The sequence below is a fragment of the Asterias rubens genome, chromosome 8, assembly GCF_902459465.1.
Source record: "Asterias rubens chromosome 8, eAstRub1.3, whole genome shotgun sequence".
NCBI lineage: Eukaryota > Metazoa > Echinodermata > Asteroidea > Forcipulatida > Asteriidae > Asterias > Asterias rubens.
The window spans coordinates 14,418,680-14,436,573 of NC_047069.1; the positions used below are offsets into that span (position 1 = coordinate 14,418,680).

General features: G+C 38.5%; 1 protein-coding gene across 1 annotated transcript in view; it reads left to right on the forward strand.

The window, feature by feature from the left end:
* LOC117294004 (extracellular matrix protein 3-like) overlaps nt 1–17,894 on the forward strand; it is a 59,770-nt gene that overhangs the window by 7,171 nt on the left and 34,705 nt on the right. Inside the window, exon 2 of the mRNA XM_033776520.1 lies at nt 17,545–17,634. Coding sequence (XP_033632411.1) covers nt 17,545–17,634 — 90 coding nt within the window. The remainder of the gene's footprint in view (nt 1–17,544; nt 17,635–17,894) is intronic.

The window sequence follows — 17,894 nt, forward strand, 5'->3', positions numbered from 1 at the left end:
TTTTTCAGTGAGACTGAGATGAAAAAAATATCAAATAAGTTCAAGAATAAGAAAACTTAGAATTGGCAGTTTCAAACTGCTTCCCACCCAAAATGACCCCGTCCGTATCGCACGATTAGTACACAAATGTACAAATGCTTAATTTTGCATCTTTACAATGAATTCTATGCCAAACAGAAGAAGAATCAGTATTCATGCGTCAAAGTTTTATTTGATTCTAAAACAATCTAGCCTGAAATCCACTTCTATATTTTCTAATATTTACATTTCTGGTGGAATACCAGTCGAGTTGAAGAGGAGGACATCGGACTCTGAATCCGTTGTTATTCAAATTGTTCACTGCGCACTTTGATCCGTTTGAGTGTATGCTTTGATTTTTATTTATACTGTCCCAATAGTCGGCTCTCAAATTCCCTGCCAAGCTCATTCAGGAAAAATTCAGATTTTGCGGATAAGGGATTGATTTCAGGGTATCATTTCATAGAACTGCGTTTTTGCACAAAAAGTTGCTTAGTACATCCAAATTATGCTTACTAGTATAAGGTTACCGGCCAAAAAACTATATCATATATGTACAGTCTGTGAACGGTATCCTGCTCTATTTTGCTTGGTGGCTCTTGAATACTTAGCCGTGATAGCTCAGATAGGTGTGTTTCGTAGATTGTTCTTTTGCTAAGGTCTCAGTTGGCTTTATTGTCTGTTTTGGTTTTGGCTTGTAGCTCCAGTTTGATATTTTTGAGATTTCCTGATGTGATTTTTTATATCTGATCTGTGAAACAATCAAAACATTTTTTAGGTTGATATATAAGGGTTGTCATGTAGGGGGTTTACTCATATTGCTGTACAATAAGCTCTCATCTTGAAAACTTTTAAAAAGTTATTGTTTCGCTGATGAATTTATCTTTTTACAGTCTAGTAAAGGTATAAGACTTTCAGACTTACTGTTCAATGTTACCCAATAGCAATATTCATCTCCCTGGTACATTCTTATCTGAACTGCTCCTATCCTTTAACAAAAAGATGGCTTTTAGTAATCGCAATTAAAAACACAAACAAATTCCTAGCAACTCGTAAAAATCTGTTTATAGCCAACGTTCCTGTAGAACACATGTAGAATTTTTGTTTTTAAAAGGCAGCTATCAACTAGTTACAACAATATCCCCGAAACAAACACAACCCAAATAGAGTTGTTAAGGATGTGTACAGCAGTCATCTAAAGTCTGCATTGTTTCCTGTCATCCTGTTATTTGTCCAGACAGGAAATATTTCAACTGGTTTATTGACTCCTGAATTAACAGCCAACAGATTGTTGGGGTTTTTTTTTGGTGCTGGAATTTTGGAGGGACATCAACAAGACCACAGTGTAAAACGCAAGCTAGGTTTTTGGTAGTTGACTTACACACTCAATCATTATGCAAAACTTAAATAACTATTATTTGGAAGTACAAAACGAAGGCTAGGGGATCTTTAGGAAAAAATCAGCTTTGAGTTTAAGAAAAATATTTTCCTTTGGACTTTCTGATTGTGGCGCGATGAAACTTTTACTGGTCTAAATCTAATCAAGATGTTTAATATCCGTGTGTTACGAGACAATGTGAAGGATGAGCGTGATCATAATATGACTAATTTCCGGCAGACTTGCTAAAAGAAAGCCCTTTCAACCAATTACAGGAAATTGTTAATTGGACGGTAATTATCAGCATGATACATCATTGGGTGTCGGAAGAAGACATTAATTTCAAGAAATTGATCTTTTTAGGACGGACAACTAATGACTGTCTTACAGCTTAGTTGACAAATGTTAAGTCAAGTTTTGAACTTGTGTTAATTATCAGGACTTTTTTAGTTGATGAGTAATTCATAGTACATGTACAAGAGATTTTAAACCTACTTTAAGAACGCCACGCCACCCAAGTTTTGTTGTTGACAAATTGATGGTAGTTGCTAATGATTTGTTTAAAATATCGAAAAGCTAGTTTTGTTAGTCGAGGAAGACAACCATTTAAATGTTCATTTGAGACTAGAGTTGCATTTACTTTTATTTTCCCTAAACGGTTAAACATATCTTGATACTTCTGTTTCTAACCATTTCTACCAATGCAAATTCCATTAATGTTAAATAATAGTTTGGAAAATACAAAATGAGTTGTCGGTAGCATTGCCCTAAATGTGACCAGCATAATATCAACAATTTGTATGATACAGGCATTTGCGTGGCCTAAGTAAATTTACAAAATTGTTGTCATCATAATTTTTGTCATCGTTTTGTCAGCATCCTGAAAGATTAGCGATTCAATTTTAAGTCTCGACAATAATGCACTTTATTTGACCACTTGTTTCAAACTTGTCCTCAGAAATCTACACTATGTTTGAACTCCATATTATTGAAGACCCCACACTGTTTTACCAGTGTGGCCCAATTCAATACTTTGAACTGTGAAGTAAAAACACTGTTTTAGGCCAAGGTTGAAGGTTTGTGCAGTGAATTGAATTAACCTTTATTTTCTCCTTTCATATTTAAATTGACATTTTGTAATGTGTTGATACAGAAATTGTTCTGTCGTGGCAGTTTTTAACTACTTAATGTCCATTTTGTAGGTTTTACTCAACCTGGCCCGGTTTTGTTTTTCATAAGTGGCACTGGGTTGAGGTGTACTTTTTTACCATTTGTCAAATTCAATTAAATTATTTGAGTAGGTACCAAAGGATGTTTTGGGCAGATTTGGTTAGGCTTTTTTGTGGCTGTTTTGTATTTTGTATCTTAAAAGTAAAGTGTAATCTCCCTGCAACCCCCATAACAGGACTTGCTTTTAACATTTAAAGTGACTGCTGTCAATACAGTAAATATATGGTCTTGTGATAATATTGTACTTGGATGCTGCCTTGATGCAGCAGGCTTGGTTGATACCTTGGTGCCCTTTAAATGCTCCAGTATAAATTTCCTCATCTATAGGGTGAAGAAAAAATGCCTTGGTGCCCCTGCCCTTTTAATTAAAAAAAACCTGAAGCATACAGGCCTGATGCCATAAACAGCTGACCCTTGTATTGAAGAAGCACAAGCTAATTACATGGAAACAATAGTCAGGAAAACAATAGTAGTGATGCTGCTCAGCAGTGTTTGCTATTACCGCCCCAAAACCCACACACTGATCAAGCTTAAGTGATTTTACTTTAAAGCCCAAGTCTTTATTGAGAAACATTCCTCCACCCTGCATCTCCATCAAAGGTCTTTGGCTTAAAAAAAGGGAAACTGGTCTCCTCACAATTGGTCGCTCATCCTCTTTTGTGTTTGGTAAATATGGGTTCTTTAAAGAGGATAACTTTGCGAGTTGTTGAAGATTCCGGATTGTTTGGATTGGTGATTGCTAAAGGTTTTCCAAGGGGGTTTAAAAAAATAAATTACTGGTCATTCGTGGATGATGGGGATGCCACCAGGACAGCGCAACAAGTTCATGGATTATTTATGGGTGTTTTGTAGGATGGACCTGTATAAGCTTGCCTCGTAGCAAGGCTCAGGAGGTGTAGCGCGGGTGCTTGTTGTTAACTTCTTGAACTGTGGAAGTAACACTTTAAGGCTTTGGGGCGCAGCATTTGAGTGTTGACTCAAAGTATATTGCTCATCTCATGCGCCACTTCCCTGCTGCATATTGTTCAAGTTTTGTTCAATTATCCAGTTCATAAACACAGCCCGTTTGTGGTGTTTATAGTAAGTCTCCCTCTCCCTTTGTGGGTAATAGTTGAGGGAAAAAACAAGTAGGATGTGCTTTAAGCCTGTGCAAGTTGTGAAAGAGGTACTTAGTAAAAAGAATGCTTTTCAGAGATGCCACTTCAAGTCGAGCAGGTGTCAATTTCTAACTTGTGCAAACATAACCTGATGTCTTTTTTTTATATTTTTTTTTACTACCCTTTAAATTTTTTCCTTGGCTACATGTGTCCTATTTTTAAAGCCACCCAGAATGTTTTAGTATTTTTTTTGAACACTCGAAAAGATTGTGTTATTGGAGTTGGTCACTAGAGAGGTTTTATAAATCTTTTCACAGCAAATCAAAACTTATGGAAAACTTGTGGAAATAGAAATCTTTTCACAGCAAATGAAAACTTGTGGAAATGAAAACTAAAGTTGTTTGGTCTTTCCTGCACAACTTCATTCCTTCTTTTTACGGGATGATTTGTTGAGGCATTTCATCATCATTTCAAAATCTGTAATATGGAAAATCACTGTTGAGCGTAATAGTAGCACTTGGTTACAATGAGTAAATCCAATATGAAATTAGTTGTGTGTTTTTTGGTACAAGATACAAACTTTGATTTTTGCAAGAATATTTCAAACTCCTGATCATCTTTGATTGGCAGATGATTTTCACTGGGGTGCATGGCAACCTTTATCCTGTGTATTTGTGGCTAATCACCTATTGACAAGGCCCACATCGTTGTTGGATACTTGTTACCCAAAATAGTGAAAAGGGGGGATAAACACACATCCATATCCTGTGTAGAGGAAACCATTGTTATTCAGGATTTATAGGTGCCCCCCCCTCCATCCTCCATCTTCTGGTCTTGGTTCTTAAAAGCAACTCTAGTTACAAACATCAAATAGAAACGCATACCCTGGACGTTTCAAATTCAAGTATGTACCTTCGCATGGTCCCCAAATCTTACCCCCTTCATTACCATCTCTTCAACATTTTAAGATGCCATCAGCATGACTCTACATGGAGGTATGGAGGAAGGGATTAACTCTATGAGGGCTTCACATTTACTGGGATGAATAATCCAAACCCCGCCTCTTTTTTTTCTTAAAAAAAAAAAGAGTCTTATAGAAGAGAAAAAAAGAAATGCAGGCGTTCCTGAGCCCTGTTTTCTTTATTTGAGCTTAGGAGCTCAACAAACACAGAGCCCTGATGAAAGAATGGAGGTAGATGGCCAAACCGGTTAGCCTCTTAATGTGGACTTGAAACCCGTTGTGTGTCTTGGGTTCAACAATGGTGGCCGTCGTTGTTGGTTTTGGAGAACCCTCCGCTTTTGTGACTGGATTTCATTGTCAGCTTGTTGAGTATGGTGGGAATTGCAAATAAGTTTAACATGTATGTAAAATATATCAGGGCAAGTCAAACAGTTCCTCACCCTCCTTAAAAGGAACGATGACAGAGTTTTAACAAATCAGTAGCGATCGTGTTTGATTTTAAAATGCTTTTATGCTCATAGTTTGCATTTTGAAGATCACAAACTTTGTATTCTCATCACCCCTCTCTTCTTCGCATTCTCGTTGTTCCTCATATCCCAAAAGTTCCACAGTGAACTTCAAGAACTTGCTATGACTCAACTTCCATGCGATGAAATATCTGAGCTGGAATAATCCTTGGGTTGACATGACTGATCATTCATCGCCAACAATCAAAGCTTGGATTGTCATAATGGTAGAGGCTGCACCAATTAATAATCAAGTCAATGCCAATTACAACTATTGCAGACAAGGGCACTAGTTCATTATGACCAAGGGATGCTCTTTACAGACTGGAGGCAAGAACCAGTTTTCATTTTTTGTACAATGGCACCTTTGATAAAAGGTCGTTTCTCAGAGAGAGTGAAGCTGCAGATTTGAAAATTAACAGGCCTGATAGTTCACGGAGTCAATGCTCCAGTTGAAATTTACAAGCTTTGTCAGGTCATCTTTTTCATCTTTAAGAAGGGCACCCAAGACAGTCAACTTACTGATTAGAAAATGCCTTGAAGTTCGCTTGAAAAGAAATTCTAACGATCACAAGTAGAACAGCTGGTGTTTTCTCTCAACAAGAAAAAGAAGAAGAAGAAGAAAAAGGGACATAGAAAACCTGGTTTAAGGCAATCTTTCAGCATGGTGTGAATAACTGGTGTGAATAATCTTTAAAACTTCATCAATATGCAGGGCAAGTCTTCTTAAGATGCTTTCAGAATTTTCTTCTTTAATAAGTTGAGGGATTAACTCTCGCAATAGTTGTGTGCCTCTCTCTCGGGGGCTTAGAGGGGCACACAGAATGTCTTGTGGTTTTCAGCACTTGCATAATTTTCTTAGCTTGGGCTTTGAGCTTTACAAACACACTGATTGAATAGAGGATGGTGGGATTTTTCTTTTCTTTAAAAGATGGGTGGAGTAGTGACCACCAGTATCCTTCAGAGTCGGCCTGTCTGTCTTTTTTAGTGAATTGAAAAATTGCCACTAGTGGCTGATACCATAGAGTAAGACTGATACACATTTTGTTAGTGTGTCAGGAAGAATGAATTTTTTTTTTGGGGGGGGGACACACTTTTTTGTACTATGGCTTGTTTGTTTGATGATCAGGTTTGCTATGGTTTGTTGAGCTAGACAACATCTTTTATGTGGTTTTAATACTTTGCTGCTTTGCCCCTAGGACATGTTTTGCACATTGCTTTGTAAAAAACTAGTGGTAAGGTGGTAACAAATGAGTTTCAAGCCAATTTTTGATGTCTGAACTTTGATTATTTGCAACTGTAGTCATCTTTTTCTTTTTTATGTGTTCTTTATTGTACTCATTTTGAGGAGACTTTTCCAATATAACAAAAATCCCACTACCACCCACTGAACCAGCTGGTACGCAAAACACTTTGGTCTGTTCCCAGCCTCTTCTCAGCCAGGAGACCGGACTTGGAAAGTGGAAACAAGTACACATGTACGCAGCAGGCTGCTCGGCCATGCTACCTTGGGTCCCCAACCTTCAAATTGGCATCCTGCCTAGGCTGAAGTTATTGAAACATCTACGGAAAATTAACCCTTTTTTTTTTATTAGTCCCAGATAATGCCTAAAGGGTCCCAGTATTTCAATGGCAGGCACTGTGGGCACCGACTAGAGTCCTTGCACACCATGTACGTGTACTGTAGCTATTGTCGTGCATTGTTGAAACAGAATTTCTAAATAATTGTCGCCAGAGCATTTGGGGACTTGTCTCGTTCTGAAATAATGTAAAAACAGTTTTCAAATCCAGACTGTTGGGCAGTATAGGCTACTGGTGCAGCACTAAATACAAGAAAATATATTTATTTTTTAGCAAGTTATGTTGTACCCTAACCTGCCCATGACCGTACAATATATGGCGGACCAGTGTAAATGGAGAACACTAAACATGCATTCATGTAGGGGCTACATGCCAGACCAAGGTATGGCGACAAACTTAATATTTAAGTCAGAAAGATAACAACAAATTGAATACAGTGTCATGTAATTTTACTGAGAATGTGCTTTAACACTTCAGGTGGCTGTCCTCACAACAACCTCTAGTTTGCCCCCCTTGGCCAGGCAGAATTATTTAGGTTACCAACAAAATAACCTCCAAATCAGAAATCACACCCTCCCCCCCCCCTCCCCCCCCAAACCCACATCCTGTGTACTGAATAATATATCAACAATAGCTGATTTTCCTAGAGTTAACTTTTGTCTTTTCCATAGTTTGGATTAGTTGTTTGGTGACTTGTTTGATCAAGGCATACTTATGTTGGCTCTAGTGGTTGTGCGTTGTGTGTGTGTGCAGGGGAATTTACAGAGCAGGTACTTGTGAATCTGGAGAGTTCAAGGGGTCAATATAGATAAACACACTAGACTGTCTGCAGTTCAGTTCGTCCTTGCGGGGAGTGGTGTGCAGATTTTGGAAGCCTTACACACTACTACCTCCATATCATATTATCATCGTAGGTACACACAGACATGATAAATATCGTCAAAATTATCACCGGCAGTGTGAACCTTGGTTCCCACACGTAATTCTGAGTTTGTAGTGTTGTCCTTTTTTATAGCTCCACGATTGAATCTAGTGATTGAATGCAGGTATTGAAGGTTTAGTTTGCGAAGATAACTAAACACAGACTTTTTTTATTGAATTTTTTTTCCAATGTTCTGGTGGCTTTTTCTGACCATAAATTCACACTGTTTCTCTGTGGTTTATCAAAAACCGTGCCAGCATTGAAAAGCCACTTTTCAGGCAGGTCAACATTTACATACAAACATGGCTGACAAGTTAACTTAAAGTCACAGCCCAAAAAGAAAGAAAATGAATTCTCTCAGAACAGTTCTTAACATAAGCAGGAAGTTAAAAAAAAACTCTGGCTGGTGAATGAATTGCAGGGTTAATTTTGGTTTTCTGCTTGACCTCGAACACACAGTGGTAGTACCATGGGGGATAATTTGAGTATTTATGCCTGGACATTTCTAAGGTCAATAGGTCAGGTCTCCTGAGACTTTTTAAGGATACTTTCTACCCTCTTTATACGAAGTGGACTAGTGTACAATCAGTAATTGGCTAAATAGGTTTCAATCATGATTGTTGACAATATTCCTCAGAGTGATCTGTCAAATTAGTTACAAATGTTCCACAATTGCCGTTTCGTTAGGTGGAAAAGTTCTGAAGATTTGTGGATGCAGTTTTTTTATATCCTGTTTTATGGGGTGTTTGATAAATGTAAAAAGACATTACTAAATGTACATAAATAATGACTGTTGTACGAGGCATGCCCAACCCAGACCTTTTTAAAATTTCGCCCACTCAACCGGACCATAAATTACTAATCCGATCATTTAAGTTACATGTACTTTTATTTCTTTTGAGGGGCAGAATAATAGGAAGTATTATTGTGATCACAAAGGCTAGAGGGGGAGTGGGGGTCATGAATTCAAACCACAGGTGCGCGGGGCCCCTAATCTAAGTGTGTCCATCACAACAGGATTGGCAGGACTAAAAAAAAAATTCCAAAATATTATTCCTCTAATCTTACAGACTTGTTTCCTTCTTTGAAGCACTTAAACAGTTTTTTTAAACCCAGTTTTCCCAAGTTGTGGTTTTCTTAATTTCCAAACAATTAACCCTTGGGTAGATAGTATCAGCTTATGACCTAGATCAAACCACAAGGTGTTTGAATTACATTTAACCGGATACAGGAAAAAACCAGTTCAAGTAGTAGACCCTGTAGAACCTTACCCCCACCCCCCCTTTCTTCGCCCCAAAAATCTGATGCCCAGCGGTGGGCTTAAAATAACGCTTTCTGATAAAAAAAAGGTCACAAATTGGACACCTCAAGAAGCGGAGTAACAATGTCAGAATCCATCACTGAACAATTCTGTACCTGTTAAGAGATGAACTGTTACTGGTGTACATGAAAGAAATCTTTTCTTCTTTTCTGGAGCAAGTCGTTTGAAATCAATCCTTGCCCATGGCAGATTGTTGCACAAATTTTCCATAATTCATTTCTCTGGAGGAATGCACTTGGGTTGGGAAAAAAAAAATGAAAAAGTGAGAGAGGACATGTTCGAAACAGGCCCTTAGTTACAGTCGGTCGATTTTGGCCGAGAGAAGGATGTTCATTCTTTTTGAAAGCGGCTTATGATTTTAAAAAGTATTTTTGTTGGCCTTTGGGAAATACATTCTCAAAAAATTTGTGCTTTACTTCTTATGATACGAGTAGCCTACCCTAGCTTTACACGCTTCAGACAAACTTAAACGTGGCTGAATTTCTCTTGTAGCGTTTGCCTGGGAAGGTAAAGTAGTTAGCATCTATACCGGAAAGATTATGTTATGCAAGTCTATCACATAATGTGGAATTCATATCTGGATTGCATACCAGACATAACTTGTGATGCTCCTTTACCACGTAAACTCCTTCGATAAACTCCTTCCCTCCATCGCTCCAATCGTAACAAGCGATGTTTAAGACAGCTGTTTTCTTACCAGACGTCTGCAATGCCCTGGGGAAGATTAATCAAGCAGACCTCTCTGAGCTGTACAAATACACATCATAATAGAGATACTTTCTGATTGGGGAGATTTATAGCTCTTTGGGAAACATCAAATCTCGATTTGGATCATCAGACAACATCAGAAATGATGATAAAACTTTTGTCTTGGGGCAACTGGCCTTTTCTTTATGTAATACATTGTCTCAGTTTAACACAACCCTGAGGCAAGCTTTTAGACAGGGTCTGGTAAAAGGGTGTCAAAATTTGCTTGAAAATAAAGAAACCGGGTGTCCAAATTGTTCACCTACATTTACATGTAAATGACAGATAAAGCAGGGTGACCAAATTTCAAAGGTGGTGTCCAAAAGACACCCAGACACTCCTCTGGCTAACACCATGCCTTGAGGCTCAGGAAAAGAAGGGTTGGTGAATTTTTGTCTTTTCTGTACTGCAAAGTGAATTGTGCTTTGTGCTCTTTGCATGGCTGTGAAATTCTTCAAAACTTTGATAGTGATCATTTTACTTTGAGGTTTGGTGTAAAAAAAGCTGGTCCAAGCTTTCAGCTTCTCTGACTCGAAAAATAAGAACCTGCTCCTTTTAGAGAAGTTCTCAACAGCGGGGACAATCGTCCTGTCAGCTCTTTCCAATTAAGAAAAGTCCAGGTCTGGTGTTACGGGAGTAATTCAATTAAGAAACCAATTAGGAAACCATTATCAAAGAATTAGAACCATGCGTATTACGTGCGTACATATCTCTGGAAAAAAATTACAGTTTCTCAAGGGAAGTCTGTCCAAAGGTGGGCCATATGGCCTGAGGGGATTTCAAAACATGTGTAGTTTGTGTTAATACTTTGGCAGTGTTTGGTTAACACTTCTCGATTGATACTTTCCCAGGTGCGAGACCTTGAGGTAGAATTATGAAGAAAAAAAGTCCCAATGGTATTGTGTGCATTTCAACGTCTCAGATGCAGTTATGTCTCTTAGTCTAGTTAAAGGGTACTTGTGTCTCAACATAAACATACTAAAAGCATAGTCATGTTTCATCTTTTTGCAAAACCTGGTGTGTAGTTTTCTCACTGGTTTACTGAATAAAGAATATTGGCCAATGACATTCTGTCCATGTACATTTGGGTTGAAAACTATGATGCTTGCCAGTTTGACTTGCACTTCATCGTCCCGCACTTGTCTCATAAGCACTTCTGCAGGCTCACTTTCTTGAAGGAAATTAAGCGCTACCTGCGCCAGCCCCTAATTTGGTCTTGGTATCCCATCCTCGGGGGCATGAAGAAAGGGGCCTTCACGACCTCATGAACAATGTATGCTTAAAATTCAACTTGATTGATTCCTTGAGATCGGAGTCTTCAAGGGTGATGGTTGGAATAGTTTGATGTATAATTCGGACAGATGTAGAAATATGTTCGTATGATCTGAATTGCTGTCGTAATGTACTCTATGATATTTTGGGGCCCAATGTCATTAAGTTTGTAAGCACAAATTATTGCTAAGCATAGACAAGTTATTGCAGTCTTTTGTCTGATTTGTAACATTCAGTTGTCCTACAGGACTACATATTCTTGTTATGCTTCAAAAAGGCAATTTGTTTTACACGAACAAATAGTCGGATAGATCGTTATCATAAAACAGCTGTACAGTGTCGTGACTGATAAACTGTGTTTTTTGTTGACTCGCTACGATTTAGTTGTAATATTTGCTTGTTTTGTTGTGCGGAGGTGTGTACATTAGGTGCAATATTACCTCACACCTATGGACACTTGTTGCCTGAACTTGGCAACAAGAGATTGTGAAGTTGAGTTGATTAATTTACAGGTGTGTTTGGTTTGATTTGACGACACACCATCAAGTCCATGGATTATCTTTCGAGGTTCCTGCAATAGTGACATGTTTCTGTTGTAACTCAAGTAATTTTGATCAGACTTCTTAGTCTACGAAAGCGAAAGCTCAACATATTTCAAAACTTTTTTGGGAACAGGTTGATTGTCGTTTTGAATTAAGTTATCCACTCAACCTGTCCTCTGCCAATCATCAAGTTTTGAAATGTCATGGATTTTTTTTTAATCTCGTCTCAATCTGCTGACTGCCTTTTATCAAAGAAAATAGGTGTCCGGGAATTTGGCTAATAAATCTAGCCAATTAGCGGAACGAATTGAGCGTAGACATACGTGTGTAACACCATGCATTATAATAAGGTTGAACTCCTATAAATTTGTAGAAACCTTGGGTCAGATTGAGATGTGGTATAAATAACTCATCGGGGAAGTTTGGTAAAAGAATCTGCTCTTGAAGCTTTGCAAGAGCGAGGATTACAATTGCTGTAAATTGTCTGAATGACATTTGACTGAACTCATAATGTGTGATTTGTCGGGAGCCAACACTTTGGTAATCATAGTCTCAGTTCTCAAGTGACGCAAACGAACTGTTTCGGAAGAATGTGCGGTTCACTACCATCTCTTGCCCCTCGTCGACTCCACTGGCAAAATATTTTTCTGGGGCTTTGGAGAGTGGAAAACACATTCATAACTGTCAAAACAGAGTCAACGAAGGGACGAATGGTAGACTTTGCCAATTAATCATGAGAATAATTTTAAACAAAATGCTAATTTGGTCGAGCTACCAGGAAAAAACATAAAAAGAAAAAAAATGCTTCTATCGTTCTGTTTATCAAAAAGAAGAAGAAATTTACTGGGCAGAGGATCTGATTTTATGGCCTTCTTCTACTGATAAAATAAGTATTAAAAAGTCGCTTTCAAAAAAACATATTTTTAGAAACCCTTGAGTTGAGTACTGAAGGTGACTTTTCAAGGTACAGATTTTCTCATGACTATAAAATCGACATTTGAGATTGTCCATTCAAGTGTAGGTCATCCAAAATATTCGCGGAGGTGACGAAAAAAAGGTTTTACCATTCATGTAATTCTTACATTGTTCACCCAACTGGTTACAGTTCTCAAAAGTCTTGAAAGAAAAAAAAAGAGAAAGACAAAATTATAAAGCATTTTGACAGAGCCTTGAGACAGCCTGCTGAAGGACCACATGGTTCGTTTCACACCGTCTGTAACACCTCAAAGTGGCAACACTTTATTGAGCTTTTGAAATTGCAACCATGAAATCACGACCATGATAATCTGTTTGTTTGCTTTATTATAATTGTTATTATTATTATTATTATTTTTTTTTTTGGGCATGGACTTAATCCCGTGCCAGACAGAAATGTTGACCCAGTTCACATATAACTAAGAATTGTTACTTAAACAAATTAAAAAAAATAGTTAATGGCCTGACGTTTCGACCCTAGCAGAGTCTTTCTCGAAGGCTAAATGACAACACAACAAACATGAACAGGTAACCAAACAGGTAAACAAATTTTGAAACACTTGAGCTCTTTTCTTTGGGTTTCAATTAAACAATTCTGATCGTCAAATCACTTACTCAGAAGTGAATAGATAACCATGGTAACAGATTCCCCTCACCTGAGAACTCACTACCTTTTTGAAATGAAGTATCTATAAGTAACAATGATCTATACTAGATAACTTCAAGATGTATCAAAGCGTCTGTACAGAACCTTGGTGTTGGTTGGTGTTGGTCAGGGTGTCTAAATGTCCGTGGGTAAAATCTCTTCTTCATTCCCAGACCTTGAAATTAATTCCAGCAGATTCTGTGGATTGCCGGCCTTGGTCATCTCTGAGTGATGAATTTCAATTATGGTGGTTTTTTTGTGAGTTGTATTCTTTTGTGGGCTGGATTGGTCATCCATATCCTGGCGAAAACAAAGCCTTTTATTCTTGTCCCATGGGCTTAGGAGACATGCTTTGAAAAGTGAAATCTGGTTGATGGGCAACCAAGGATGGTCAAAACCTTTTTTGGAGTTGGGGGGGGGGGGGTTGGATTGTCGAACTGGTGTCCTATCATAGCGTTGTCTTTGTCAGTTGTACTATTGTGCTCTTCCAAAAATTGCCAAGTCTGTCTGACTTGGCAATTTTTGGAAGAGCACAATAGTACAACTGAGCTTTTTCTGTATTAATTTTTACTGTTTACATTTAGCTTTTTACTTGTTTTTTTTAAGATGATGTTATTTGTGTGGTGTTGATAATATGTTACTTAGGGTTGGCATAGCACTGTATCCGACTGTCAAAAGTAATTCAGGTAATATCGCAGTTAAGAGGCAGATTGGAAGTATCAAGGAGTTTGTTTCGACTTGCTTTTATACAAGCATCTAAAGCTTCACTGTTACGTAGCATACATTAACAGTAAGGTTACTGTCTGTAGGCTGTCTGTAACCAAATGGTGTGGAAAGGCATCCATTTGTGTAAGCGATGCCACCCGAAAGCAATTAGTAAGTGAAGTGTTTAATGTGTGAGTGCTTTGTGGTATAGTTAGTCTGCATCATTTGTTAAATCGGTCTGGTTAATTAACCCGGGGTTCTTGTGGATGTAATCAAGGGGGAAAGAGAAATCACCCATCGTTAAAGGAGCGTCTTCCTTCGGACCAACAAGGCACATTTGTCAATTTAATACCAGTTGAGGTTCTCAAAGAGTGTTGATGATGGGAGATGAGTGGGGTATGCTCATTTGCAGGGGAAGGTCAGAGGGGGGAAAGAAGCCTCTGAAGTGAAAGGAACTCTCTGAGTTTGTCAGCGCAATCAAGAGAGGCTGAGAGTGAGAAGGCAGGTAATTTGGATGATTATATTCCCCTTCTTGCTGGGCTGTCCTCGAGAAGTCAGTCGTCAGGTGTGTCAAATCGACAGGAGTTGACAAGTTGTCCATCCAGGAAAATAAGTTTGGTTTTTGGGTACTTGGGAAGATACCCAAGGTGCGAAAGCATGTGAGGACATTTTGTGAGAGCTGTGCGTTGAATCAACAATGTTATGTTTGGGAATTCTTGTTTAGGGATTCTCTTGGTTCTGCTTGTTTATCAAGCCTCTGGTTTCTGGAGTGGCTGGATGCGCATTGAGGCTTGTAAAAAGATTTTGGGGAAATGATTGTTTATACACCAGACTCCCAGATGTTGATTATAGACAACACAGACATCACTTTACCTTGTACAGCCGCAAAGAGGTCCTTTTGCTTGTTGTTGTTATTGGAACAAAAAGTTTGGGGAAATGGTGTGAAACTCGTCTTGGAAGAGTGTCATGAAAGGGCAATGGTGTCTCTCTCTGACACAGCTGTTTTGTGGTCTTGCGCTCTGGAAAAGATTGGTGGATACATGTATATGTTTAGGCTGTTAAGGGCCTCTTTGAAGTCGGTATGGGGAAGGAGAGCCATTTATTACAATTGTACATTTTAAAGAAAACTCTCCTGACCCAAATAAACAAGGATGTCAATGGGGGTTCCTGCCCGAATTTAGCAATAATATTTTGGGGAATATTTTCAAGTTCATATAACATTCTTCCTTGATTGAGAGTTAATTAGAAATTGAGATCGTGACGGCAAGTCTTTCATTCCACATGGGGGAACTTAGTTAGGCATCCTTCAGAGAGAATCTGCGCCCAGTGGCCATAACAGGGTCACTATTACCCGGGACCGTCCCAATGTGGAGGTACATTTACCCCGAATGAGGATCTGGGTACATGGTCTCGACCACAAAAACCTTCTACTTGCGTGACAGCAACAGTGACCCTGGCACCGCTCCTACTTGTCACAAAATCTGTTGATTTATTGCACTTTCCAAGGACCCTACCTTTTTTTCTTTACCCAGTGTTTGCTTTCATACAAGTCTAAGCTCAGAGGCGTATGACGAGGGGAACTTAACCGCACATCACTCTGTTGCGTTTGCGGTATGCAAAGCACTGGTTTATTTTTAGAACTTTTGGCATATTACTACACAGTCTGTTGAAGCTATGCTTATAAAGGCACTAGACACTAATGGTAATTACTCCCCCAAAAAATTGGCATAAAAACTTACTTGGTAACAAGCAATGGAGAGTTATTGGTAGTATAAAACATTGTGAGAAACGGCTCCCTCTGAAGTAACGTTTTTGAGAAACAGGTAATTTTTCAAACAAATAATAAAAGACTTCAGCTGAAGCCTTTCATTATGCATCTGAAAGCACACAAAGTAATGCAACAAGGGTGTTTTTCTTTCATTATTCTCTTGCAAATTCGTTCAACAACCAGTTGAGTAAAAATTGTCACGGTCTTGTTATTTTATGCATACACACTGATTGAGAATACTGGTATTTGACAAAATGATCAAATGTGTCCATTGCCTTTTAAAAACCAAACCCTCATACCATAGAGAAAGAACCCACAAATGAAGGCAACGGCAAACCATCCTGAGGGGTACTGGTTCTTGATTATGCTTTGGTGTTGTACATTTATATTGAGTCACGGATGTTTATTATTATTAAGTAGTTTGGGAAACACAAACTCCAAACCCCAGTGGGAAGGATGTTGGGTCATATAAGTGCAAGCAAAGACCCCTCAGATGTTTCATTGTATATCATACAAAAACCAATTCTGTTTATCTGTAACAGATCTTTGAAGGGGAGGCTTTACAACAAATTACCAATTATTTTGTTTGCCGTAATATAGCTGACTTTTTTTTTTGTCCCGGAGTAATGATCTCAGAAATTGCTCGGAACTCTTGGAGTTCTCGAGATTGCGTTTTTTGTTTTCCTCGGTCTTCTTGTTCTTCTTGTTTCGCGCGGGTCCAGATGTTGACTCTGACTAATGGTGTTTGACAGGGCGTTGATCCTGCCGATGGATTCAGAAACCCCAAGATTAAATTGATTTTTGCGGCATTTAAAGCATTGATCTGTGTTCTGTTGGGCTGTTACTGTAAAAGACTTGTTGCAAAAGGGGGATCTAAACAAGGCCCCCACTTATGAATTGAATTCGGACAAGTGGGCATCGATTGAGGTGTGATGTAGGACATGGTTGTTTACTCTAACGCGATCTTTGTTGGCATAGAAATTAAAGATGTCACAACATGAGCAGGTCAATAGGGATTATGCTGCATCAAGGAAGCTAATGATTTTTTGGTCACTGTGTTGGACAAATGTACAGAGGATATCGTAAATTAATTGACATCCAACTGTAATTTGCTTGATAGAGTTTTTAATTTCTGGAAAAACAAGCCCCTAGATTATCTTTTGGAAATATTATATTTAATTTCATGAAAATATTTGTTTGAGTTGGCCTTTATTTCCAGCTATGATAATACTTTCTATGATCTATGTGGTGAACAATTGTCCTTTAAAACTGTTTGGAAGTGTTTTAAAATATTTTAAATTTCTTGAACATTAGAGGCCTGTATGCTTCGTTTTTGAAAGGGCAAGGGCACCAAGGCATTTTCTTCTTGGTAAAGGACACCCTATGATGAAATTGCAAATTTTTACTCGAGCATTTCAAGGGCACCAAGGCAATGACCAGGGCATTTTAAGGGCACCAAGGCAATGACCAGGGGACACGGAGGCAATCGCCTTCGTTGCCTCCGTTAAGTATTAGGCCCGACATTAACAATATCTCATCTATATGGTAAATGTTAGCATGTTCTTTGATAAAGTACTATTCCTTCATCAGACGTAGGAATTTCTCAGGTTTTTCTCTCGATTTCATGTTTTTCTTAAAAAGTCTGAGAGCCTTCAAACTATATTGAGAGGGACAAACCAAATTTCATGTTGTGAGATTTGTATTTCTTGTGATGCACAGATTCTGTAAACTTCCTGAATTGTAACATTTCAGAGGTTCTGGAACCCTGAGGCCTTGTAGACATTTTCAGGAATTTCCACAAACTTTACAAAAATCTCATGCCTATTTCAAGTTTTTTTGTACTTAACATTGCCATTTTCTTATTATTTTTAACAGCTGACGTCGACAACATGCGCATCCAGTACGTGGTCAACCCCAACACCAACGCCACCAGCGACATCTTCTTCGTCGATGTTAAGGATCCAGGTAGGTTCTTTTTTTTTCAAATATTTATCCAGCAATTTGGAGCTCTGCGGGAACACTTCACTCCTCTAGACAACTGTTATCATATTCGCCATACTCCTGTCCAGGGTGTCTTTATAATCAAGTTAAAATTGATAATATGAATGGATGAAGGTGCTGGGTTTGACTCCCAGGGTGGTGGGGATGAGGTTATAGTGGTTTGTGGGAGAGAGATCGTGGTTTGGCGTGTGGAGTAGGTATAAATTGCTTATGTCAGTCCGAAA